The sequence below is a fragment of the Oryzias melastigma genome, linkage group LG12 (genome assembly GCF_002922805.2).
Source record: "Oryzias melastigma strain HK-1 linkage group LG12, ASM292280v2, whole genome shotgun sequence".
Classification (NCBI taxonomy): domain Eukaryota; kingdom Metazoa; phylum Chordata; class Actinopteri; order Beloniformes; family Adrianichthyidae; genus Oryzias; species Oryzias melastigma.
Window position 1 is genome coordinate 26,571,817 of NC_050523.1, and position 25,343 is coordinate 26,597,159.

At 42.8% G+C, this 25,343-nt stretch overlaps 1 protein-coding gene across 1 annotated transcript; it reads left to right on the top strand.

Annotated features, from left to right (window-relative positions):
* The first annotated feature begins 1,187 nt into the window (after positions 1-1,187).
* pdzph1 (PDZ and pleckstrin homology domains 1) lies at positions 1,188-25,009 on the top strand. Its single transcript, XM_024261917.2, has 13 exons — positions 1,188-1,423; positions 1,707-1,789; positions 4,462-6,309; positions 6,383-6,538; positions 10,140-10,301; positions 10,370-10,471; positions 19,018-19,128; positions 19,208-19,386; positions 19,461-19,618; positions 19,714-19,756; positions 19,824-20,010; positions 21,842-21,977; positions 24,271-25,009. Exons 2-13 carry the CDS (start codon positions 1,729-1,731, stop codon positions 24,368-24,370), a joined length of 3,243 nt encoding a protein of 1,080 aa, XP_024117685.1. The 5' UTR covers positions 1,188-1,423; positions 1,707-1,728; the 3' UTR covers positions 24,371-25,009.
* The last annotated feature ends 334 nt before the right edge of the window (positions 25,010-25,343 follow it).

Consider the following 25,343-nt stretch of genomic DNA (forward strand, 5'->3'; position numbering starts at 1 on the left):
GACAATAATCATGTTGTTTCCAGTAAACATTTCTTTGATTGTGCCATGTTGTTATTTATCACAATCTTGGAGGCGGAGCTCCCCAAAGAGGAGAGAAAAGGTAATCCAGGAGCTTAGTGAAGCGATCTGCCTGCAGGTTTGTGAGTTGGTTATTTTTAACTTCTTTTGATGCTTCCAGCATTGTGCACGTAGTCCAGGATTACACACTTGCATGCCCTGATGATGGAGCTTTTCGTAGCACATTTGTAATTAAATTGAAGTGGAATTATTGCCTACTTTTGCATTTACATAGATTTCAATATTAAAACCTCTTAAAATATGTTGATGATCCATGAACTTTAAAAATTTTTTTGGTGACCTCTGACCTACTCCAGTTCAAAGATTATTAATTTTGTTAAAAATGCTGCAGATTTGCTGCAGATTTGGCCATTAGTTCAAAGTGTGACACGATTTGTTTAAAAATGTGTACATTGATTTTTCTTTAACGTTACATAACTGATAAACATGGTACGACATAGTGAAAATTGGACATTTTCCCCATGAAATGTAAGAGATTATCTGAAAATGTAACAATTACTGAGATTAATAAAGTTCTGAATATTGATATCTGTTTCTTAGCTTGTTGTCATTGTTGATAATTATGGTGAGAAATCAGAGTATTTACATGGAGGAGTATCATTATTCATTATTAATAATGTACAATTAAATATAACTGAGCAAATGTGTTATTTCAAACTGGTATCCCATCGTTTGAGGACTCATGACGTTACTCTCAGTTTCAAAGAGGTTGGAGACCCCTGTCCTAGAAAATTAATGTTAACGGTCATTATGGTGAAGTGGAAGTAGTTTGGTGTCAGAAATCTTAAAATGTTTCATTTAAAAGTTCTTTGTTTGCTCCGTTTTCAATTTAATACTTTAATGGGAACACAAATAATGTATCTGTTTCTTTATAATAGTATAGAAAAAGATAATTATATGAAACAGTCATTTTTATCTTTTTTGATTATTTTACAAATGATGTGTTCAGCTGGAAACTGTATTTGATTGAATTCAGTATTAGAAAGTTTAAGGTCTTTTTTCCTATAATTGGGGGAAAACACTCAAAAACCTGAGAACTGTGGGGCTTTTGACAGCAGAAGGATGTTTAAAAACATAACAACCGTGATGAGAAAGAGGGGAACAAACCGTTATTTATCTGTTGGGACTCTGAGGATGATGTCGTCATTTCTAGCAGACAATAAAGGGCGGCTGCATAAACAGCCCAGCATCACCTGAGCTCAGGGATTTCTGCAGTAAGCAGCTTAGAGTTGAGAATAGTAACAATAAGAAGTGGAGCAGTCTGAGACGTGCAGACGGCATGAGCCACAGGACAAGCAGCAGCTGACTCCAGGCTCTGCAGGAGCAGAACGAACATCACCCACAGGTACGTCTGCTGGGTTTATGGGGGAAGAGACGAGATCCAACTGTAGTGTTGTTTTTATATGTTAATGGATGATGGTTGAATGTTTAGAGTAAAACTTAAAGACTTGATCAGGTTGTCTTGGCAGGAAGAATGAAGGTTTGATCCTGAGAGACTCTTTCATGCTGTGAAAATAATAATATAATAAGACTTTCATGAAGGAGATCAGCTCTGTGCAGAAGGATGGGTTAGATGTAAAGTCATGGCTGTGGTGAAAACTGGCGGGTTTCTGTGCTTCATGCTTCAGCGTTGGTGTCCCAGATTTAAGAATGAGCAAAAGAGGGAGGAGGAGGAGCAGCAGGAGGAGGAAGAGCTCCACCAGCAGCAAACGTGAGTACAGACTAATCCTCCTTTAAACTCAGTCACGTTTTTCTCCACACCTCCCAGGCCTCCTACACCCGGAACGCCTCGGAGTAAATCCAGCCTGATCCGTTTACAGAATGTTTCTGTCTCAGGTCACTTTGGGGCTTTTTAAGTCACTTCAAGGAGCTGCAAAAAGAGCTCAGGAAGACTTATTGTAAATGTTCTGTCAAAGTTAGGCAGAAACTATCCATGGATGTTGTTGAGGTGAAAGCAGAGATGACAGACATGTTCCAGTTTGTTCGATTGCTTAACAGCAGTGTAACAAACGAGGTTTTTAACCCTTTTAACAGCTATTAAATTCATATCATAAGTAGTGGTTGTTTATACGGTTCATAGTTGATATTGGTTCATTTAGAACATGTGTCAAAGTCTGCTGGGTAATTCTATCCGGCCCTCCAGATCATTTTATTTTATTGTTATTAATGACCTGATGTTATCTTGCACTTATTTCTAACTTGTATAATTTTGACAAAATATATTTTTATGGAGAGTAAAATATTGAAAGTTATTTAAGGTTTAAGTTGATTTATTCTGGAATAATATTTCTACCTTTTTTATTATTCATGATTATGTTAAAAAGTTACAGTTTTAAAGTTTAAAAAAATGGTCATTCTGATAGCTTTTTGAACTATTTTTGGTATTTACTACAGTTTTTTAGCTGATATTTTTTAGCTCATATTTTAACTACATGCGACTGCTCAACCCCTCCCCTCTTGTGTTCCAAATGGGCCTTCTTGTAAACCCGTGGGTTGCAAGAGGGCCAAATTGAAAAACAGTTATTTTCTCAGTCATGATGTTTCCTTCTTAATATTTTCTTTTTAATCCTACTTTTTTTTAAAAGATATTTTTCTTTATTGCCAGTTATTCAAGTTATAAACGGACCAATCAGAATCCTCAGTAAAAGCATGTGGCTCCCGCTGGCCCCGCCTTTAATGTTTGATTGACAGATTTCCCTGAGCCGCTTTCAGTGGGAGGGGTGTGGCCTTCGAACAAGCCGGAACAAGCATGACATGACAGTAGTTCCTCTAAAAACGTGACCCAGACTGACTCAGACTAATCACTGTTGAGGGGTTGCAATATGGCGGTAGACGTATCAGGAAGTGACGGCGAAGGCTCTGGCCTGATTTGGCAAGGACCGAAGGTAATGCATTTCCTGCGGGGGACCTCAACGCTTGATATATCCAGTTTGTACTTATACAGTCAATGACTCATCTCCATGTTGGAACCAAACATTCTCAGTGAGCCGTGGTTGGTCTATGTAGGTCTGAGTCCACATTTCTATGGCAACCACTCTGTCCAATCAGGAGTGAGCATGTTGAAAGGCCACACCCCTTCCACTGAAAGCAGGTCTAGGAGAATCTGCCATTCAAAGATTCAAAGTGAGACTGCCTATTTTTATTGAGGCATCTGATTGGTGAGTTTATAACTTGAATATCTTGAGCTACAACAAGTATCATGAAAAAAAGATTTTCAAGAAAAAATTAAAAAATCTATCAGAGCAAGAATAATATTCTGACCAATAGAATGACCGAGTAACAGCTGTTTATTTCTCTATAGAAGTCTATGGGATTTCAGCTCTTTGGAGCCAGCAGGTACTTCCTGTTTGGAATACTGGGGGGAGGGGTTGATCAGTCCAGTTCTCTTTTACAGTCAATGGTTTTTACTAAAATAGATCTTTTTTTTTTTTTTTCAACTTGTCCTGTCCAACAGCTGAGCCAACAGATGTGGGCTGAGAGCTTCTTGTGTTGGGCAGATTTTACTGTCACAACAGGGATTTATTGAGTATAAACCCCTGTTGTATTTAATGCTAAACTTTATTTATATTGATTATGTTTTATTTTATTTATTTATTTATTTTTTCTTCTTTGTTGTGGACCGGATGTAAAAAATAGAAAGGGGGGGAGAAGATGGCAACAGAGAGAAGCAACATCATAAAACAACCAGGACTAAGTGATAAACTAGAACTACTAAAATAGATCTAATGAAAATGTTGGAAAGAGTTTTGTTGTAGATGCATGACACCAGCACAGGCTTGAAAGTTTTCAGACTCCCACAGTCAGAATGACTCAGCTAAAAGCTTCTGATGGTCCTTCAGGTCTGTAGGAGTGATGGATGTTCAGCTGCTTGATGACATTTTTATTCTTGATTTGACACTTTCAGCTTCTTCAACTGATAGTTCAGCATTTCAACTACGGCAGCAAAAAGTTGAACAATTTTCCAACAGAAATGCAGCAAACCCAAAGGATTTCAGGTGCATCCGTGCCGGTTTTGTTACATGAGGGGTTCAAACTCAATCACACAGGAGGCCCAAATCCAAATCACACCTTTGATTGGGGGCCGAAGAGAATAAACATTCATTGAACACTCTAAAAGTACATTTTTAGGACTTTAAAACGGTAACTTTTTAACATAATTATGAATAATAAAAAAGGTGGAAATATTATTCTAGAATAAATCAACTTAAACCTTAAATAACTTTCAATATTTTACTCTCCATAAAAATATATTTTGCCAAAATTATACAAGTTAGAAAGAAGCACAAGATAACATCAGGTCATTAATAACTATAAAACGATCTGGAGGGTGGATAGAATTACCTTTGACACGTGTGTTACATGATGGTCTTTGTGTTCCTGCAGAGAGCCTGTCTCCATACATCTTCAAAAAGCAGAGCAACAGCATCTGCTACTCAGATGATGTGGTTGAAAAGGGAGAAACGGACTCTCTGGGAAAGGAGAACATTCCTCTGGGATTCGAGGAAAAGGAAGCGGACAGCAGCGCCCCTCCCGAGGGGAAAAGGTTCAAACAAGGCTGTGGCTGGACTTTGTTTCCAGGCTGTGAGAGAGTTCACTCAGAAACCGTGAGGCTGGAGGAGGCGGCGGTGAAGATAGTAACATCTGTGTCTGTCTCGGATTTGGGGAATCCCTCCTCCAAGGTCACGTTCCTGCAGTCCCACCAGCCCTCAGGGGAAGACTCCTCCCATGAGGTCACCAACACCTTCAGGGTCCACAGCAGCGGGGTACACGTGACCCTGGAAATTCAGGAAAGGTTTCAGCTGGGTCCACGAATCCCAGAATCCTCTCTGGTGCCGGTGAACGAGAACAGAGCTGACGTGCCAACGACGTGGTCTACCGTGCCTGACAACGAGTCATGTGACGGCAGGTGGCAGCAGAGCATCAGAGTGACCCCCCCCTCCTACACGTTCACAGTGACAGACACCTGCACAGACATGGGGGTCTCCTGCAGTCCGGAGGAGTGTCCCTGCTGCAGACATTACCTTCAGCAGCACCGCCCTGCAGACCTCATGCTCCTCACAAACACCCACCCAAAGACCAGAGAGAGCCTCAGCCCGGACCAGCTCTGGGACATCCCGCCACCACCACAGTTTGCAGACGCCTCCTACGGCAGCTTGGAGGACCTGACAGGAGAACTGGCGTCCTTCAGGATCGCCACTCACAGTCCTGTGCTGAAGCAAAGGCCGTTCCGCCCCCCCCGCAGTACCCCGCCTCAGGTGGAGGAGGGCGGAGATCAGGGCTCCTCCTCAGCTCAGCTGTCAGAGTCTGAGAACTACGATTCCCTGTTCCCTAGAACGTCCCTGTCCACCAACAGGTCCAGCTTCACCACAGACTTCATCTGCTGTCAGAGGCGCAGGTCCTGGGTGAGAAACAACAGCATCGCCACGGTGGAGCACAGATTCTGCTCCCTTCTGCAGCAGAGGCGCCAGACCTTTCCTGGGGTGTCGCAGAGCCCCTGTTTGACTCAGGAGGAGTTCCTGCAGCCCCTCGGTGAGTCCTTCTCCTCCTTGATCATGACCTCTCTTCCTTACCTTACCTCACCAAGAAAATGGAGCGGCAGGCCTTCAAAAACCAGAGAAAACCTGAAGCTTTTCTCAGAAAACCCAGATGGGCTTGAACATGGGGGGCTCCTCCTCAGTCCGTTCCAAACAAGGACCTGGGATGGAGATTCCGACACCTTCAGTCAGCAAAATAAAAGGAGCATCCTGACTGTTTATATGGAAGCGGACAGTCTTCCAGACGAAGCTGCAGACCAAGAAACCAAGTGTGAGAACCACAATCAAAGTGGGCTTGCCATCCAAGTTACTCCTCCATCCTGCAGTGGCTCAGAAGAGCAGATGCTGGACAATCAGCCTGCCGTAAACCCAGAAATTCCAGATTCCACTTCAGAAGAACATTCCTCAGTCCAGACAGAAACCAATGGAGATCATCACGACAGCTTCCAGCTCCCAGACTCCGGGCTGTTACCAGGAAGCTGCACTCTAGAGTCTCCTCAAACTGCTTTGGAAGTCACAGAGGTGACCTCTTCAAATGGGAATGAGATCCCGGCTGAGGGATCAGACAGCAGACTATCTGAGAAGCTGCAGGAGGATCCCGGCGGAGCAGAAGGCCCAAACAAAGCTCTAGACAAACCCCGAAAGCAGCTGTCCATCAAAGTTGACACGGCAAACCGCGCACGCACTCTGCACAGATGTGAGTTGAAGTCTGGATTTCCTTCAGGTCAGTTCTGTGAAGTGATCCTAATAGTCTCTTCTGACTGTTTCAGCTTCTTCTGAGAGCAAAGAGCATCTGAAGCCTCTGCCTCACAAAGACAGAGACACGTCCGATCACTGGGCCAAGAGGAGGAAACTCTTCAAAGAGAGCAAGCAGTGGAGCTCTGCAGGAGGGAGCTCCATCACCAGTGACATCACCGAGGAGTCTGGTAACGTCTGCACTCATCTGTTCATGCAGAAACTGAGCGTTCAAATCAGGATTCAACCATCTGTAAGCAGACTGGAGAATACAGAATCATGTTATCGTGATACAATCATTTTCAGATGCAGCAGCACAGTAACATCCTTCATCATGTTTGAGGAAGGTGCTGCTGTGACCATAGCAACGGTCAGCTTATGCACATGGCCCGCATTTTACCGAACTGCTGCTCTCCAAGAGCAGTCTTGGTTCTCTGTAATGGACTTGGAGACGTTCCCACAAGTCTGTACTGATGTGAGACATGGCAGATGTTCCAGAAGGCTTCCTCATCCAAACACGGATGAAGAAGACGCCACGACCCAGAAATGTCTCAGAAACAGTTACTGTGAGTCTTCTCCAGCCCTCGAAGGCTGCTGTCTGCATGTTTCCCAGATATATGAGTGCCGTACTCACAGCTGATCACCTGCTTCAGGTGTGGCCAAGAAATGAGAACATGTCAGAGCAGTGCATTTTGGGAAACATGCAGACCCTCGTATGGAAATATTTTTCACCCATAATTCAAATTCAAATTTAAATTCTCAGTTGACAACTCTATTTAAACTGTACTCATGGAATTTGAAAATGCATTTAACAATTTCTAACGCCCAATCTGAATTCTTTCCTTCTCCCCATTTCTCTATTTGAAGGGACATTTTCAGTGCAAGTATATCCAGAATATTTTATTTAAAGGGCAACCAAACAGGGAAGTTGGAGGCTGACTCCACCCACAGCCGAAAGTTCAATGGGGTGGGGCTGGGGAACAGGACTGTTATCATTACTGGAGCTCCAGATCATGATGTGGAACTTAAATGGTTTGACCAATCACAAAATTCAACTGTAATACCTGATCTCAACCTGTAGGGGGCAGCACACAGACCGTTTTTGACTATTTTTTCAAGAATTAAACAAATTTATTTTAATTTGTCAAAAATGTGGCAACGACCAACAGACAGCACTTTTAAAGCCCCATTTGTAGAGGTCAATAACCAAGCAAGAGTTGATTTAGGGTTTGGTTACCCTTTAAATCCGACCCTCCAAGTGGAGGGGTCCACCATCAGGGTCTAAACCACGTCACGCTGAGAAGCACTTTTCTTCACCTGAGTGTGGTCTGAACCAACGTTTACATTTAAATGTAAATTTACATTATTTTTCATAACTGGAGGGATACATGAATGGGAAGGGAGAATCGAATAATTCGGATTGGGTCTTAGCCAATGTGCAATTTACACTTGCTACTGGGAGGGGCCGCCCTTTACAAGGAAATATATGTAGAGTGGCTTTAAAGTTAATTTAAATCATGTGTCAAAATCAAGGCCCAGGGGCCGGATCCGGCCTTTCAGATAATTTATTTTATTCTTATTCATAACCCGATGTTATCTTGCGCTTATTTCTAACTTGTATAAGTTTACAAAATATATTTTTATGGAGAGTAAAATATTGAAAGTTATTTAAGGTTTAAGTTGATTTATTCTGGAATAATATTCCTGCCTTTTTATTATTCATAATTATGTTAAAAAGTTAGTTTTCAAGTTTTAAAAATTGTCATTCTGACAGCTTTTTGACTATTTTAGCATTTACTAAGATTTTTTAGGCTATTTTGGAGTTTATCTAATATTTCAGCTACATACTAGCTGTTTTGGCTAATTTAGGATTTTTTCAGGTTTTTTTTTTTTTTTAGGATATTTTGAAGTTTATCTATTTTTTCAGCTATATGATAGCTGTTTCGGCTAACCTAAGTTTTTTTTTTTGTTTATTTGTTAGGCTAATTTGGCATTTCGCTAATATTTTAGCCACCTATCAACTTTAGCGTTTTCAGCTATTAACTTCAGCATTTTTAACTATCAATTTCAGCATCTTCCGCAGCCAAATTCAGTTTACTGCATTCATACTAGCATTATTGCAGGTAATGATCTATGTCTAGTTAATAATTATGTTAAAGAGTTTTAAAGTTTAAAAAAATTGTTTTTGTATCGATGAAGCAGAGACATTTGGATCCATAGGCAACAAAGATTTATTAACAACCATAAAAGGGCAAGACAAGGCAAGTCAGAGTCCAGGCGAGGACTGAGGCAGACAGCAGGTGATGAGGAGACAGGCAGAGATCAAAACCAGGAGAGATAACAAAGAGAAACCTTTAGAAAGGTATATAGAGCAGTACAAGACTCCACGCTGAGGGGGTGACAGCAGGCGGACATTATACTGGTGGTGATGAGGTAGATGTCAAAAAGCTGAGGAGAGACTGCTGAGAGTGGAGAGGAAGGGTCAATACTCAGGTGAGGGCTCCCTCTGGTGGTCAGATGTGGAGCCAGATGGGGAAATGCTGACAGTTTTAGAGTGTTCAATAAATGTTTATCCTGTGACCTAAGCTGTGTTTTGGATTCGGGCCCCTTGTGTGATTGAGTTTGACACCCCCGTTTTAAAGCAAACAAAGAACTGAAATGTCCTTTCTTAACCTCTTCAGACATGGCGTGTGGACGTCACATTTTAGACAATATTACACCCCTCATTAATTATCTTAACAGGGGCCCTGTGACTGGCCTTAACCCTTTAACACCTGAGGCGTTGTTGGTAAACACAAAATCTTTAACTTTCAGCTTTTCTCCTTCAGAATCCACTGAAATGACGTTGATCATGTCAACGTGAAAAGTTATCAAGGAAATAGAAATCAAGGAACATAAATACTGGTGCTGTGGTGTTGAAGTGTTAAGAATGGTACTACTGAATTATAAATTGCAAAATGCATTTTCATTTAAACTATTGTACCAAAAACCATCACAATTTAAAATACAAATTATTTTACTTTTATTTAAAATTTCATTTAAAAAAATGACACTGAATTGTGGTTTTTATATTGAATTGTCTGTTGTTGGGAATCAAATAATATTTAGAATTATGAGTGAATAAAAATGTCCATAAAAGTTAGTCAGAACCTCACAAATAAAATCACACCTCCCAAGCTTTAGCACAATATTGTACAACCATCCTACAATGGTTTAGTTAATTTCACAATAATTCTACATATATTTCTGTTCACTACAAGATAACAGCAAAACCATGTATAGAAGAACATTAAAAAAGAGCATGCAATAATAAAAGAAGAAAACATGATAAAATTGATGTGCATAGAAAAAGTATTTTAAAGTTTTAAAAGATTCTCAATAGTAGTGCTGGGGCATATGGAAAACATTGTATATCACAATATAAATTATTTATGTCACAATAACAATATACATTCTTTATTCTCCCAAAAATAATTAACAAAAATGTCTTTATTACTTTTCTCTAAATTTTTTCAACGTATCATTTACCTGAATTGTCACAAATGAGAAACATTTTCTTTAATGTGCACAAAATGTTTCTTAGTAGGAAAACACATTTTTGCACAAAAGTTCAGCAATAACAATAAAGAAATAAAAACAATAGAAGAGAAATGGCACGATGTATCGACTAAATGATATGTATCGTCATATTGCCTAGCACGACTCAATATTCCAACTAATGTGAGAGTTGGAGTTTGGATCAGCAGAATCCCTGAAATGAGGAATGTCCTCTTGCTGTCTGTGTTCCTGCAGTCTCTGAGGACGCTCACTCAGCAGACCTGGCTCTGCAGGAGCACGAGGACCGGGGCTTCTACACGGAGACCTTCCACTCTTCAACATGGATATTCTGGGGAGATGATGCCAGCTCGGAAACCAGCCGTGCCAACCTCAGCACCAGAACTCGGCCCATCTCCAGTAAGAAGAGCTCAGCTCCCCTCGGCCTTTCACAGAAACGGGGTTCTGATCCTTTTTCTTCTGCCTAGTTCGAGAGCGGACAGTCAGGATCAACAAAGGCAGCGGCGAGTATCCCTGGGGATTTCGGATTCAGTTCTCCAAACCGATTGTTGTGACGGAGGTGGACACCAGTAAGTGGAGCGCGGCAGAGACGTTCTCCGGCTGTTGGTTGGTGCAGCATTTGTGTTGTGGGGGAAACAGGTGGAGCTGCTGAAAGTTTCATTTGTTTCACAGCTCATGTGAACCAAACTCCCAATAAAGGCGGTGTTTGCAGATTCCTCCAACAAGTCAATGGTATCCCTGCCATATGATCATCATTGAAGCTCGAAGCGCTTCAGAAGCTTCAGTGATGTAAAACAAACTGTTGGGATAACAATCTGAGTTCAGGGAATACAAAGATGAGGAAAGGTTACCCACCAAAGTGTCCTCAGTGCCAGACTGACGCGTAAACTGTCATGAGGACTAGAGGAGCTCAGTCTAGCACTTGAGGCTATTGAGGTGTGAGACGCCAGATTGATCTGGCGGATGCACCACCACAGACAACACACCCTCTGTATGACAAGAAAGATGTCTTTGCAAAGTGTTGCATTCCAATAGTTTCAGATCATTTATTATTTCGATCATCAAACCCAGAAATCCCTTTTATTCTTCCATTTTCTGCAATCGAAAACATTTTTTCCCCTTCTAGCTAAAAACACCTTGCTCAAGTCAACTAGTCAACCTATTTATGAGTGACATCAAAGATTTCATAGTAAAACTCACAGAGACGGTTCACTTTCAGCTTATCCGTTTCAGGGTCTCCACAGCGTAACAGCACCCACTGTTTCTCATCAGTGATTTGGCAGAGTTTTTACGCCGGATGCCCTTCCTGACACAACCCTGTACTTGAGGGGCACAGGGACCCAGTTAGGCAGCAGCGTCAAGGGTCTTGACTAAGGACCCAATCTGGGTGGGGATCAGTGGACAACCCTGAGATTGAACCCAGGGCTCCAGAGTGCCAGCCCTTCACCTAGCCCACTGAGCCACCCAGCCGCTATAACAATTAGTATCCATACTAATAAACTAAGACATCACATGAAAACAGTCCTGTTGCAGATTGAAAAGACCTTTATTTGAAACAAGTACCACACATGAAAGCATTGTTTTACAAGAACCATAACAAAAGTTACACACTAGGATAAAAATGTATGTTGACACAGAATACAGTAAAATGGAAATTTGTTCTCATTTTTTCCATCTGTGTACAAACAAACATAGTAATCTGATAGATAAAAGATAAAGAGAAAATGTTATCACATCATCGTCCTCCATCATGTGCTCTAGGAAGTCACATATCCAGCCGGCGATTTGAATTCAAGAAACTCTATTATCAATTTTAAAATGAACTCTGAATAGAGCAGCTTGAATTCAACTCAGGATTAATACGAACTCCTTGAATGTTGAACTGAAGCTTCATTTTTCACACCAACTCCAACAATGAAACAAATTACCTTCTAAAGATTTTTTTTTTTACAACATTGCAGAAAAACATAAAACTGAGCATAGCATTTGTTACCAAAAGTAAATTCTGGTCATGCTTCACTTATCAGTGATATTGTTCTTGACAGCGTGACAGTTAAGATTGCTGAGGACTCCTGCATACTCCAAACAGTAAACAGTTTTACAATCAATGATATAACGTCCAGTTGTTTGTTTCTTGGATATAATAAACACTTCATACGGAGGTATAAGCACCTCTTCTTCAGTGTTTTTAAGCGCTGGGTAGTCTTCTAAATATGCACCCAGACATGTTTTAATTTGAAAGCAAGTCTCCGTACCAAATCTGGTCAGGTTTGTTAGTTTAGAGCTGGATGTAAAACTACCGAAGCAAACCAGTTGACCTACTTCACCAGTAAATATTTCTGTGGATCGACGGTAAGTGGTCAAACACTCCTTTTCTTTGTTGAGAATTTGGACAGCATCTGTGAGCCAGAAATATATGAAATGATAGGGGAAAGAGGTGCCATAGACCTTTCTCTGGGTCCTGACTGCTTCATTAAAACGGGCGTAAAACATCTTATAATTTGAAGTGTAAACACAGATGGCTTGTCTGTGATTCTTGTTCAATAACTTCTTGTTCGTTTTTCTATTTGCACAAGTTTGCGCATTTTTCCAAACACCAGAGAAATCGGTTTTGAATTCTTTTTTAGAGAACGTGTTCTTGATTTTAGTTTCCATCAAGTCCCTGCAGCCAAAGTACATGTCATCAACAGAATCATTTGCTGTGTTTAGAGGGACTCTTTCCTTTGTCTTAGTCACCAATCTAGAATCTTTGTCACCAATCTGGAAGAGAAGAACCAAAAACGTTATTAAACATTCAAAATCAAAATGACAGTTATTATATCACTTAATAAAAATGTGAGCAAAGAGGTTTTAAAAGGTATATCTGTGTCAAGAAAACTTGAAAAAAAACATTCATTGTTAAAATGTCATTAGGCAAAGTTAGAGATTTTAGAAAATAGTAAAGTAAGTATGTACATATCATACACATGGATTACAGTAAAACTCACCTTCTTTGAACAAACAGAAGTCCAACAGAACAGTAAAGACAGCTGAACAAAAGCCAACAGGTTCATCTTCGTATCTGAAAAAATATTTCGCTTTTTATGGCAAATAGTAAGAAAATGATCGTAATGCTTAAAGACATGAATAAATTTTTGTTGAATTCTTCCATTAGATTGAAATAACCATCAAAGTGAAAAAAGAAAGTTCTGAAAGAATTTGAAAATCCAGCTTACCAGAATATTGAAGAGGTTTCTCAAAGATAAAGATCTTTATAGCAAGTCGGAGTTTGTCAGTAGTTCAGGTGTCTTATATACAGATACGTTTCCAAAGCCACAAGGGTGTCAATGCCACACAGACACACACCCACGCGTATGCAACACCTTACAGTTGTGGGCTTTTAAGTTAATCATGCTATTTCCTTTTAAAGGAAATGAGTTTAGTCTACTGACTGCTTTGTGCAGTTTTACCCTGTTCACAACAAAAAACACAAAACCTTGCAGTTTTTTAGTCAACAACAATACAATTACAGTTAAACCACACATAGACACATGCATAAATATATACATATTTATTTATTGCTATTAAATAGTTTGCAAATTCAAGTTAATCATTAGCATGGCGTCTTTACCACAACACATTGCAAATGTCTACATCACAAACAGCACAAACTTGAAATGTCTGACATTACAAATGCAGAGCAGATCTTGTATTAATCTGCATGCACACCAAATGTGATTTGGAATACGTTTTTAATGTAAAGTAGATGGTGCAGCTGCTACCCGAGGTCCTGCAGCACGATTTGAGCAACAGGCATGATGGTCTGGCAGCAGCGCAATTTGAGCGGTGCGAGTCTAAATATCTCAACTATGGCGAGGTTTCTGCAGCATTCAGGAACACTCAGGAACTCAACTTTGGGCATGTGATGTTTTCAGTGGCTCAATCAGCAGGTAAAATACACATCCAGGATGGTGGATGGTACAGAGCCCCTAACTATTAATAAAAAGATAATGAAATTGTGAAAAACCTGCAGACAAATTTTAAATTGACCATATTATTATTAAATACATTTCATTTTTGCTTCAAAACATGCCTTTTATGTTATAAAAGCATTTTATAAAAATAAATATTTATTGTCTGACCACAGAGAAAATGACTCAATTTGGCTTCTACAAGGACAGTTAAGTCCACAACAAATAAGTCTTCTCTAAACCAGAGGTCTTCAACCTGCAGCTCCAGATCCACATGTCTCTTTTATCTCTCCATGGTGGCTCGAAACATAAAATAAGTCATGGAGACTGCTTGTAACACAGACTCAGAGGCGTTCGGATCCATCTGCAGTGTCCTTATTTATGCTCAGCGATGTGTTGGCGAAGGCAGCGGTGGTCGGACAGGCGGGGATCAGAGCCGGCATGGAAGCATCAGAGGCTAGAGCAGACGGAGGTCGGAGGCAGGCGAAGGTCGGACACGGCGAGGGTTTGTCAGAGGCTGGCGGAGACGAAGGTCAGAGACGGGCAGGATTCGAGGTAGGCCGCTGGCAGGAGAGTAAACAGGAACAGAACTGGTCGAGACACAGAGAAGCAGACTGCTGGAAACACGTTCAGTAAGGCTAATGGCTCAATACTTCACGGTGTGTTATGGTGGGAGCTTGGTATATATGCTGTGGGGACTGATGAGGGATTGGCAGCAGCTGTGGGAGGATTAGTATCTCCGTGAGGAGATGGGGATCGAGGATATCCTCACGGTCCACCCAAGAACGCTCCTCCGGACCGAAACCCTCCCAGTCCAGGAGGTATTGAAGACGGCCCCTCCGACGCCGAGAACTCAGGACATCCTTGACACTGTACGCCTCCTCGCCGTCAATGATTAGAGGGGAACCTGGACCATCCGTGTTGTCAGCCGGAGGCTCATTGTCCTCTGGACCTTGTGCAGGTTTTAGCAGAGAAACATGGAAAGTGGGAGAGATACGATAATCTGGGGGAAGCAGCAGATGGAATGATACAGGAGTCACCTGACGGTCGATCTGGAAGGGACCCACAAAACGGGGACTCAGCTTTCTGCAGGGCAGTCGAAGGCGTAGATCTCTGGTCGATAGCCAGACCCACTGACCAGGAGACAGGTTAGGTCCTGCTTGACAGTGCCGGTCGGCTTGCCGTTGAAAGCGACGAACCGCATGCTGGAGCTGGATGTGAGCAGCTGCCCATGTTTCCTCGCAGCGACGGAACCAATCGTCTACCGCTGGTAGTTCGGGAGAACCCCCTGCCCACGGGAAGAAAGGGGGCTGGAACCCCAGGACACACTGGAAGGGTGAGAGTCCAGTGGAAGCTTTCTTTAGGGAGTTCTGGGCGTACTCCCTCACACATGGCCCGCCAAACACGGGAGGTGAACTGAGGGCCCCGGTTTGACACTATATCTTCGGGCAGGCCGTAATTACGGAAGACGTGGTTAAGGAGGTTCTCTGCTGTCTCCAAAGCTGAGGGTAGTTTGGGCAGAGGAATCAACCGGCAGGCCTTGGAGAACCCGTCGATCACCGTCAGGTCAGGATGGTTGTGTTGTTCTGTGAACAAGGCAGGTCTGTCACGAAATCCACTGCAATATGGGACCAGGGTCGATGGGGCACAGGTAGTGGCTGGAGGAGACCCGATGGACGTTGGCGAGGCACCTTTGTTCTCTGACAGGTTGAGCACTGGGTGACGAACTGAGCCACATCTGCCTGCAAAGTGGGCCACCAGAACAGATTCGTCATGAGAACTTGAATGGCATTGGTACCTGGGTGTCCGGCTGCGGGTTCGTCATGGACCAGGTGGAGAACTTGTTGGCGATGAGATGGAGGTACATAAGTACGATCCTCAGGGCATGACGGAGGAGGCGGGTATCGTGCGTTGAGTTCAGCGAGCTCTGTCATGACATTCCATTGAACAGGAGCCAGAATGAGTGTGGGTGAGACAATAGTCTCTGGAACCGAGGTTACGTCAGTGATGGCATCATGAAGCCGAGAGAGGGCGTCTGCCTTTCCATTCTTAGACCCTGGGCGATAGGTGATCTGGAATCTAAAACGGGAAAAGAACAGAGACCAGCGTGCCTGGCGAGGATTAAGTCGCTTGGCTGTACAGATGTATTCCAGGTTACGGTGATCTGTCAAAACTAAGAATGGTTCTGCTGCACCCTCCAACCAATGTCTCCACTCACCGAATGCTGCTTTCATGGCCAGGAGCTCCCGGTCTCCGACGTCGTAGTTGCATTCAGCAGCACTCAGTTTACGGGAGTAGTAGGCACAGGGGTGCGTTTTAGGAGGTAGGCCCTGACGTTGTGACAACACAGCTCCAATGCCGGTGTTGGAGGCATCAACCTCCACAATAAACTGCGCTGTGGGGTCTGGATGGCAGAGAATGGGAGCCTTGGAGAAACAGATCTTGAGGTTGTTGAAGGCTGTGGTAGCCTCAGGTGTCCAATGTAGTCGTTGCGGACCCCCTTTGAGTATAGAAGTAAGGGGTGCCGCCACTGTGCTAAAACTTCGAATGAAGTGCCTGTAGAAGTTGGCAAAACCCATGAACCGCTGGAGTTCCCGGATGGTTGTAGGTTGAGGCCAGTGAAGCACGGCGTCCACCTTCTTCTGGTCCATGGCCACCCCCTAGGCACTGATGACATAACCCAGGAAGGAGACACACGTCTGGTGGAACTCACACTTCTCCCTTTTGACGTAAAGTCGATGGTCGATGAGGCGCTGGAGGACTTGGCTAACGTCAGACACATGTTCCTCGAACATGTCAGGGTATATCAAGATGTCATCTATGTAGACGATGACGTGCTTGTGGAGCAGGTCTCGGAAGATGTCGTTGATGAAGGCCTGGAACACTGATGGAGCATTACAGAGACCGAAGGGCATCACGAGGTATTCATAATGTCCTGTGGTGGTGGAAAAAGCCGTCTTCCACTCATCACCCTCACGGATCCGGATGAGGTTGTCTACACTGCGCAGGTCCAGCTTTGTAAAGAAGCGAGCAGTACGTAGTTGTTCCAGGGCTGCTGGAACCAACGGTAGAGGGTATCTGTACTTCACCGTGACCTCATTGAGGCTGCGAAAGTCTATGCAGGGCCTGAGTCCACCATCCTTCTTCTTCACAAAGAAAAATCCGGCTGATACTGGAGAAGTGGATGGTCGAATGAACCCCTTGGCTAGCTCCTCTTTGATGTACACCTGCATGGCTTCAGTCTCTGGTTGGGACAAAGGAAAGATCCTACCCCTGGTAGGAGTAGCTCCAAGTAGGAGGTCGATGGCGCAGTCGTAGGGTCTGTATGGCAGTAACTGGGTGGCATTCTGTTTGCTAAACGCCTCCTTAAGGTCCTGGTACTGCACTGGCACCTCTCCGGCCTCCAGTTCCGGGGGAACCTCCTCCAGATGTGTAGAGGCCACGTAGGTCTGAGTTGAGATGTTAGACCCGCCTTCTTCTCCTTTTCCAGCCTGGAAACATTGCTGGACACAGATGGAGGAGGGAAATGAGAGTCACCGAGCTGACCAGTCTATGGAGGGGTTATGTCTTTTGAGCCAGAGAAGCCCCAAGGTGATTGGACAGCGAGGAGAGTCAATTGTGAAGAGCCGGATGGTCTTGTGATGATCAGTCAGCATGGTGAGCTTGATGTCTTCTGTGATTAATCAAATCTGCCCTGAGCCCAGTGGTCGGCCATCGAGAGCAGAAACTGCTACGTGAGCGTTGCATGTGAGAAGAGGGATTCTATGACTGCGTGCGAAGGTTAGGTCAATAAAGTTGCCCGCTGCACTTGAGTCTAACATGGCCTGGGTTTGGATACTGTTCTCACGCATCATCAAAGTCACAGGAACTTCAAAAGTCATGGGCGGTTCACATACCCGCTGGTAACGACGCTGAGGTCGGATGGGGCAGGTAGCACGCAGATGCCCTGGCTGGCCACAATAAAGACACAGGTTCTCGCGGCGATGCCTCTCCCGTTCAGCGGGGGTGAGCTGTGTAGAACCCAGGTGCATAGGTTCAGGCTCCGTGGTCTGGGAGGAACAAAGAGGTGTTGAGTGCATGACAGGACAGTGAGGAGCAGCAAAGCGGGGAAGCCTCGACCGCATAAGATGGTCTAGCCGGATGGCGAGCTGGATGAGAGCCTCAAATCCTCGTCCTTCGTCGCGGTGTGTTATGGTGGGAGCTTGGTATATATGATGTAGGGACTGATGAGGGATTGGCAGCAGCTGTGGGAGGATTAGTATTCTGGGGACTGTGCACGTGGACAACCGGAGGGGTAGACAGTGGGCAGACTCCTGACACTGCTGATCCAGACATCTCGACCGTCAGAGTCAGCAGCTCCTGATAATGTCTGTCTAACCAAAACTACCTAAAGAAAACAAATAAACAAAGACTGTAAACTAAGACTACCTAGATCCAACCTCAAACTAAAATAACAAAACCCAGCAGTGTAAGACTGCTGAGGAGAAAGAGGAGAAAAGAACAAAAATAAATAAAGAAAAATAAAATAGCATTTTTTAAAGTAAGGATTAATTAATTAGCATTAATTAAATTTACATTAGTTAAATGTATAAATTGATGTCTGAGGTTCACATAGAGGATAAACTATGTAGGTTTTTACATCCTGTTGACCTGAAGACGTCTTGTTTGATCAACTCTACCTCCAGAATCAACAGATTTTATATGCAAAGAAAAACTGAGATGATCCTGTTTGGAACCGAGCATCTATTATTTTGAAAACAAGTTATTTGAGCTTCTGGCAAACGCAAATATATATATATATATATATATATATATATATGTACATATATACACATTGAGAGATGAGAGGTTCTTTTTATATTTTGGCCTTTTTTGTGCTAAAAAAATAGACATAATTCATATTTACTATTAAAAAAAGAAGGTCATGAATGCTAATCCCAATTTCTTAATAAAGTAAGACTACACAACTCCTTCTAGGCTTTGATCAGTAGAAAACGAGTCCAAATGGATCTTTTTCTGTTGAGGGTTGCCGCCCTCAACTCTAAGCAGTCAGTTCAGCTCAGAGGGGAATAAAAATGATCATGAAAGAATGTGTTTTTCTGGAATCACTTTTTGCTCAGAGAAGCTGATTGGTTTACAAACTGTCGTTCTTGGTTGGGTTCCAGATGGAGCTGCTGAGGAGGCGGGCCTGATGGTTGGAGACTACGTCCTTGCGGTCAATGGAGTTGATGTCACCAGCATCCCTCACTCTGAAGCTGCTAACTTAGCCAGACAAGGTATTCCACGTCCTGATTCGCGGGTCTACAGGTCACCTGCATCCTCATCAGTCAAACAGTAATCCTGTTGGCACTGCAGGTCCAGATGTTCTCACGTTGACTATCGGATCGGACATCGCTCGAGGCCCAAACACGCCGAGGCCGCCGTGCCGTGGTTATCTGCACAAGCGAACACAGTCTGGTCTGATTAAAGGTTGGAGGAAGAGGTGGTTTGTTCTCACTCACGACTGCTACCTGTACTACTACAAGCACAAACGGGTGAGCTTCTGTGCCTCCTGAGAGGACCCAGAAGTCTGACGATGAGTTCTGAAGCTGAACCGTTGTTCCTGCAGGATGAAGGGAAGAGGCAACCGCTGTCTTCAGTGAAGCTGGAAGGAGCTGAAGTGGGTCCGGATGATTCTCTGGGAAAGCCGTTCGTGTTCAAGTGCCGGCCTCAGTCAGGGACTCGAGTGTATCTTCTGTGTGCCACCTCTAACCAGGAAATGAAAAGGTGAGCTTTAAGAACGTCACAAACTCTGAACTATTAGAGCTTCATGCTGTTTTTGAGACATGGTGCTTCCACTGACCAGGTCTTTTTGACTGCAGGTGGCTGGAAGCCATGGAGAGAGCCATCCTTCCCATCACTCAGGTAGCATCAGTGTCACAGCTCAGACGGTTTAATGAGGCCGGTTGCCATGTTAACGTTTATGTTTCAGGACCATGTTTGGGTCGATGTGACGCGCCACAACTCAAACCTGCCTCCTCTGGCTGTGAAGAGCCCTGACTGTCTGGGGCTGCTGCATAAAATGGACAGGAGCAAGGACATGTGGGTCCAACACTACTGCATCCTGAAAGATGCCTGCCTTTACCTCTACAGTGGAATCCGCGCCACCCACGCACAAGGTAGGCAGATCCAGGGGGGGTTATGTGATGTTTAGGAAGTCTGGTAGGATAAAAATTCCTGTATTTTAGGTGTTTAACATGCATGTGTGTCATTTTTCGTCTGAAAGAGAACAAATGTAATAAGAAATCATTTCCGAGTATTTCTCCTTTTAAATCAATCAAACTGTCTTGGACAGACTCTGTTTGAATGAATGATCTTCTTTCCATCAACAGCTCTGCTGCACATGCACTAAACCCTCATCTGTTCCTAGTGTCTAGTTCAGGTTCTGGAGAAGAGAAGATGGTATCTTCACATTGACTGCAGTCAAATGAGCCGCCGTTCACATTTCTGTGGTCAAATCAGCATCACTGGATTTTTGGTGTGAGTTTCATCCAATACTTCCGGTAGCAGGACTGAGAACGCTGGAAAATCTCCACCAGACTCCACGGAGCTTCTTGATGTGACCACGGAAATGTGAACGGCGGCTCATTTGACCGCAGTTGGAAAGGATTGTAAATCAATGAAAGAGCATTTTGATGTTAGCTTTGATTATTTTATCAAGAACTCTGAGAAACCAATGATTGAATGTATTGATCACAGTCAATAAACATTGGAGAATTAGCTAAAAGAGTCTTTGGTGAACTGGAAGGAGAAAGAATCAGGATTTTGGAGGAAGTTCTGTCCATGAAGATCTTCACTTCCTCGTCCAGCTGACATCCGGATCAGAACCATACGGCTGGACATTACCCAGATTGATGGATGTTTTTATGTAGCAGAGGGAAGATTTATGCTAGAGAGAGACAGAGCTATCAGAATCAGACAGGGGGATCAGGGGCGGAGTTACTAAAAGCCACACCCCCTCAGAGGAGATTTTGGAAACAGAGGATTCAGATCAACATGAAAAATGTCTTTTGAAGATATTTAGGTTGTGGAATTTAAATCTTTACTGGAAACGTTTTTTTGCTTTTTTTAATAAAAAAAATTGTCATGGGGGACATTAAACTATTTGCCGAATCAAGACAAAGGTCAGAGATAAACCCATCATTCAGAATTTATTAACCGGGGTCACAGTAACTCTAGACCCCGCCTGTAACATGCTACACATTTACCACATTGGAAGGAGAAAAGCGGCTCATTGATTGTGTTTACTATTTAAAAAATGACAGTAAACCAAAGAATGTAAACACTGGAACTCTGGTGTTAAAGAGTTAAAATGACATATTTTTATAATTCAGCTCAGAATTTGAACGTGGGGCTCCTTGTGGTTCTAATGAACCATTCATCACATCCAGCATTAACACTTGGGTAGGTAACAGTTGACAGTTTTCTTCAGGATCAGCTACATCAGGGGTGTCCAAAGTCAGGCCTCGAGGGCCGGTGTCCTTCATGTTTTCCAACCAACCTGTCATTGAAGCTCCTTATTGGCCAAACACACCTGATCAGGTAATCAACAGCAGATAAGGCAGGATTTCTGGAACACTAGCAGGAAGCAGGCCCTCGAGGCTTTAGACACACCTGAATGACATGATGTCTCTGATGGTGAAACATTTTGAAACTTCATCACAGACCTCCTTAATTTTTTTTAAGTTAATAAAAGAAAGCAGTGAGCATAGTTCTGTTGTTGTCAAAGTGATTTGGGAATACAAATGTATCTACGACAGCCATGAATGTACCTGGGATCGAACCATGACTGGCTGGTGGAAAGTCCATTTTTCCACAGCTTGGCCATAAAAACAATGCTCCTTTGTACGAAAACATTCTGTTTCGTGTCCATTAAAAAGAACTTATGAGATAAATGAATGGAGAATCTCAGAGAAATGTTTCAAAGGTCATATCTGCACATGTTTCCAGGAGGGCTGTACCTTCAGGGTTACACCGTGCGAGAGCAGCCACATGGATCTAAGAAGTCCACCATTGAGCTGAAGCCTCCATCGGATGAATTTAAGACCTTCTACCTCTGTGCGGAGAATCCTGCAGAGAATAAACGGTGAGGATCAGATCCACATGTACAGCTGCTGCTTTGTGTTTGTATCTTACAGTGTGGGACACATGCTACTCTGTGGTGTCCTGCCAGCTGTAAGGTTGGTGGTTTGACTCCAAGCTCCTCCTCTTGCAGGACAAACACCCTTATTTCCTAAATTGGCATTCTGCGAGCTTTTTGGACTATTTTGACATTTACAAAGATTGTTTAGTCTGTGGGCTGCATGGTGGCGCAGTGGTTAGCGCTCTTGCCTCACAGCGAGAAGGCCCCGGTTCAACTCCTGGCTGGGACCTTTCTGTGTGGAGTTTGCATGTTCTCCCTGTGCATGCGTGGGTTTTCACCGGGGACTCCGGCTTCCTCCCACCATCCAAAAACATGCTTCATAGGTTCATTGGTGACTCTAAATTGTCCCTAGGTGTGAATGTGAGAGTGAATGTGTGTGTGATTGAGGCCCTGAGACAGACTGGAGACCTGTCCAGGGTGTACCCCGCCTTCACCCATCAGTAGCCGGGTTAGGCTCCGGCACCCCCGCAACCCCGAAAGGGAAGAAGCGGTCGAGAAGATGGATGGATGGATGTTTAGTCTGTTTAGGAGTTAAACCAATATTCCGGCTACATCATAGCTATTTCGGCTAATTTAGCCTTTTTTCCTTAAGTTTTTTTAGGCTGTTTTGGAGTTAGACTAATATTCATACGCTAGCTGTTTTAGCTAATTTAGACTTTTTTTTCAGTTTTTCAGAATATTTTGAAGTTTAGTGAATATTTCAGCTGCATGCTGGATGTTTTGGGTAATTTAGGCTTTTTTATTAGCTTTTTTAGGCTATTTTAAAGTTTAGCTATTTTTTCAGCTACATGCTAGCTGTTTTGTCTAACCTAGTTTTTTTTAAATAGTTTTTTAGGCTAATATTGCATTTAGCTAATATTTTAGCTGGCTATCAGCGTCAGCGTTTTCATATGTCAGCTTCAGCATTTTTAGCTATAAACTTTAGCGACTTCAGCTATCAGCTTTACAGTATTTAGCTCAAACAAAAAAGTGATATATCATCCTCACAGAACTGTTTCTTCCTCAATAAGAAGTTCTTCTGTCCTTCACTAGTACCTGTAATGATGTCATCTGTTTGAACTGGTTGTCTGTATAAAAGACACCCGTCCACAGCCTTAAAACTCTTGTGCTATCTTATGTGGTCCAGATGATTCCACCCTTACATTGACATGTTATCCATCCCATTACAAATGTGGACGAATGTGGACAGGATTATGTGTGCCAACGGACACCAGTGAAAATCAAAAACCATTGGGAAAAAGTTCAGCGCGTTGGCTTATGGAGTCTAGATGACCCCACTCCCAACGTCAAAATACCTAGGATAGCACAACGGTTACACTGTCTGACTGCAACCTCTCCACCATGACTCTCCTGGAGGGCGTCTGAGTTTGGCCACTAGGTGGCGATCGCGCTATAACATTACACCTTATTCCAGAAGAAGAAGAAAAGATGAGGGAAAAAAACTGTTTTAAACCACAAACTTTAAAAAATATTTAATTAAAAGAGTTTGGAAAATTCATGTATGTAAGTTTATAAAGATTTTTATTTAGTCAGAATGTATGTTTAGGTTGACCGAGCGTTAGCATTAGCCGTCCTATGGGAAAAAAAATCACAGCTCTTGAGGAGATCTGCATGGAAGAATGGACCAAAATATCAGCTAGAATGCAAACCTGTGAATGTTTGAACTCTGTCTTTTTAGTAGAAGACCATTTTGATTTTTTTTCTTTGGACAACCCCTGTGTGAATCATTGAAGCTGGCTGATTTGCAAACTGGCCTCCTGTCAACTGAAAACAGTTACTTCTTTTTTAGAAAGTGTTGATTATTGACAAACTTGCTCCATCGCGGTTCAGCTGGCCGGACACCCTGGACCTGTTTGTCTTTGGAGACTCTATCATGAATGCCCCAAAATTACGACACCTGGGATCATTCAGATCATTCAGATCATTCAGAGACCTAAAACCCTCCACTACAGAAAGGGGACATTTTAAGGAGGGCTTAAAGAAGTAAATAATGTGCCAGATCTCAGTTGATAGAAGAGTAACATCCCACAGAGAAAAAAACAACACAACAGTTGAAGATCTCAGCTGTGAACACCAGGGGGCGCCCAAACCAAAAAGCTGCAGAGCTCAGGAAGGTCAGGCCAGGATTATTGGGTCAGAATATTCGGCTTTATCCACCTTGAAGGTTTCATGTTTGTTTGAAAACGAGCAAAGACACAAGCAGCTTTACAGTATGATGTTTTCCATCTTTTGACAGATGGATGGCTGCGATCAAAGCATCAATAAAGAAGTGGCTGCCCCTACACCATGCCCTTCAGAACTACATTAACCCACCCACTGAGGAGACCCGAATGTGAGAGCGCCGAGAGGGTCTGCAGCAGTCAGACCTCCACCCTCAGTCCAGTGAGGATCAAAACACATATTGAATCTCACTGTTTCATCCTCTGAAACTGAAGCTCCTCTTAGAGATTTCAGTTTCAACATTTCTCAAGAGATTTTTTTTTGTAAGTTTGTGAAATAAATACATCATGTGAATATGTTTTAATTACTTGTACTTGTACAAAATAAATAAAATAATAAATATTTCTCTTTTTTAAGACATTTTAATTTGTTTTAAATGTTTAACTCACTGATGGTGATGCTGCTATGAACTGAAAAGCTGAAACACACATCAGACTCACAGAGGAGCTTTTCATCTGATGTAGACAGAGGAAGTGAGTGTTACCGTCATGCTCTGCTCATATGAATAAAGTTTTGTTTAAATGGTTTCCTGTACGAATGACCTTTAGTGTTACTTTCACTCGGTCAGTCCTCTGCTGGAGTATTTAGGGATGATGATGGATGTCCCGCCCCCTCAATCAGGTTTGGTCTGTTTTCCTCACAACGTTTCCAGGATAGAACCAAAGATTGAAGAAAGTAGAGCAGGAGTGTCAAACTCAATCGCACAGGAGGCCAAATTCCAAAACAAGGTCACAGGCAGAACAGGATAAACATTTATTGAACACTCTAAAACTAAACTTTTAAAACTTTAAAACCATAACTTTTTAACATAATTATGAACTATATATATTGCATCACCTGCAATAATGCTAGTGTGAATGCTGTAAGCTGAATTTGGCTGCTGAAGATGCTGAAATTGATAGCCAGCTAAAATATTAGCTAAATATTAGCCAAAAAAAACAAAACAAAAAACTTAGGTTACTCAAAACAGCTAGCATGTAGCTAAAATATTAGCCAAACTCTAAAATGGACAAAAGAAAATGAAAAAAAGCCTAGATTAGCCAAAACAACTAGCATGTCGCTGAAATATTAGCTAAACTCCAAAACATT

What these genes read in the sequence shown, in the direction of transcription:
- pdzph1 (XM_024261917.2), top strand. Translation starts at nt 1,729, where the DNA reads ATGAGCAAAAGAGGGAGGAGGAGGAGCAGCAGGAGGAGGAAGAGCTCC. An exon ending in CAGAACTCGGCCCATCTCCA is followed by an intron (nt 10,302 to 10,369) that starts GTAAGAAGAGCT and finishes TCTTCTGCCTAG; the next exon opens with TTCGAGAGCGGACAGTCAGG. An exon ending in AATCCTGCAGAGAATAAACG is followed by an intron (nt 21,978 to 24,270) that starts GTGAGGATCAGA and finishes ATCTTTTGACAG; the next exon opens with ATGGATGGCTGCGATCAAAG.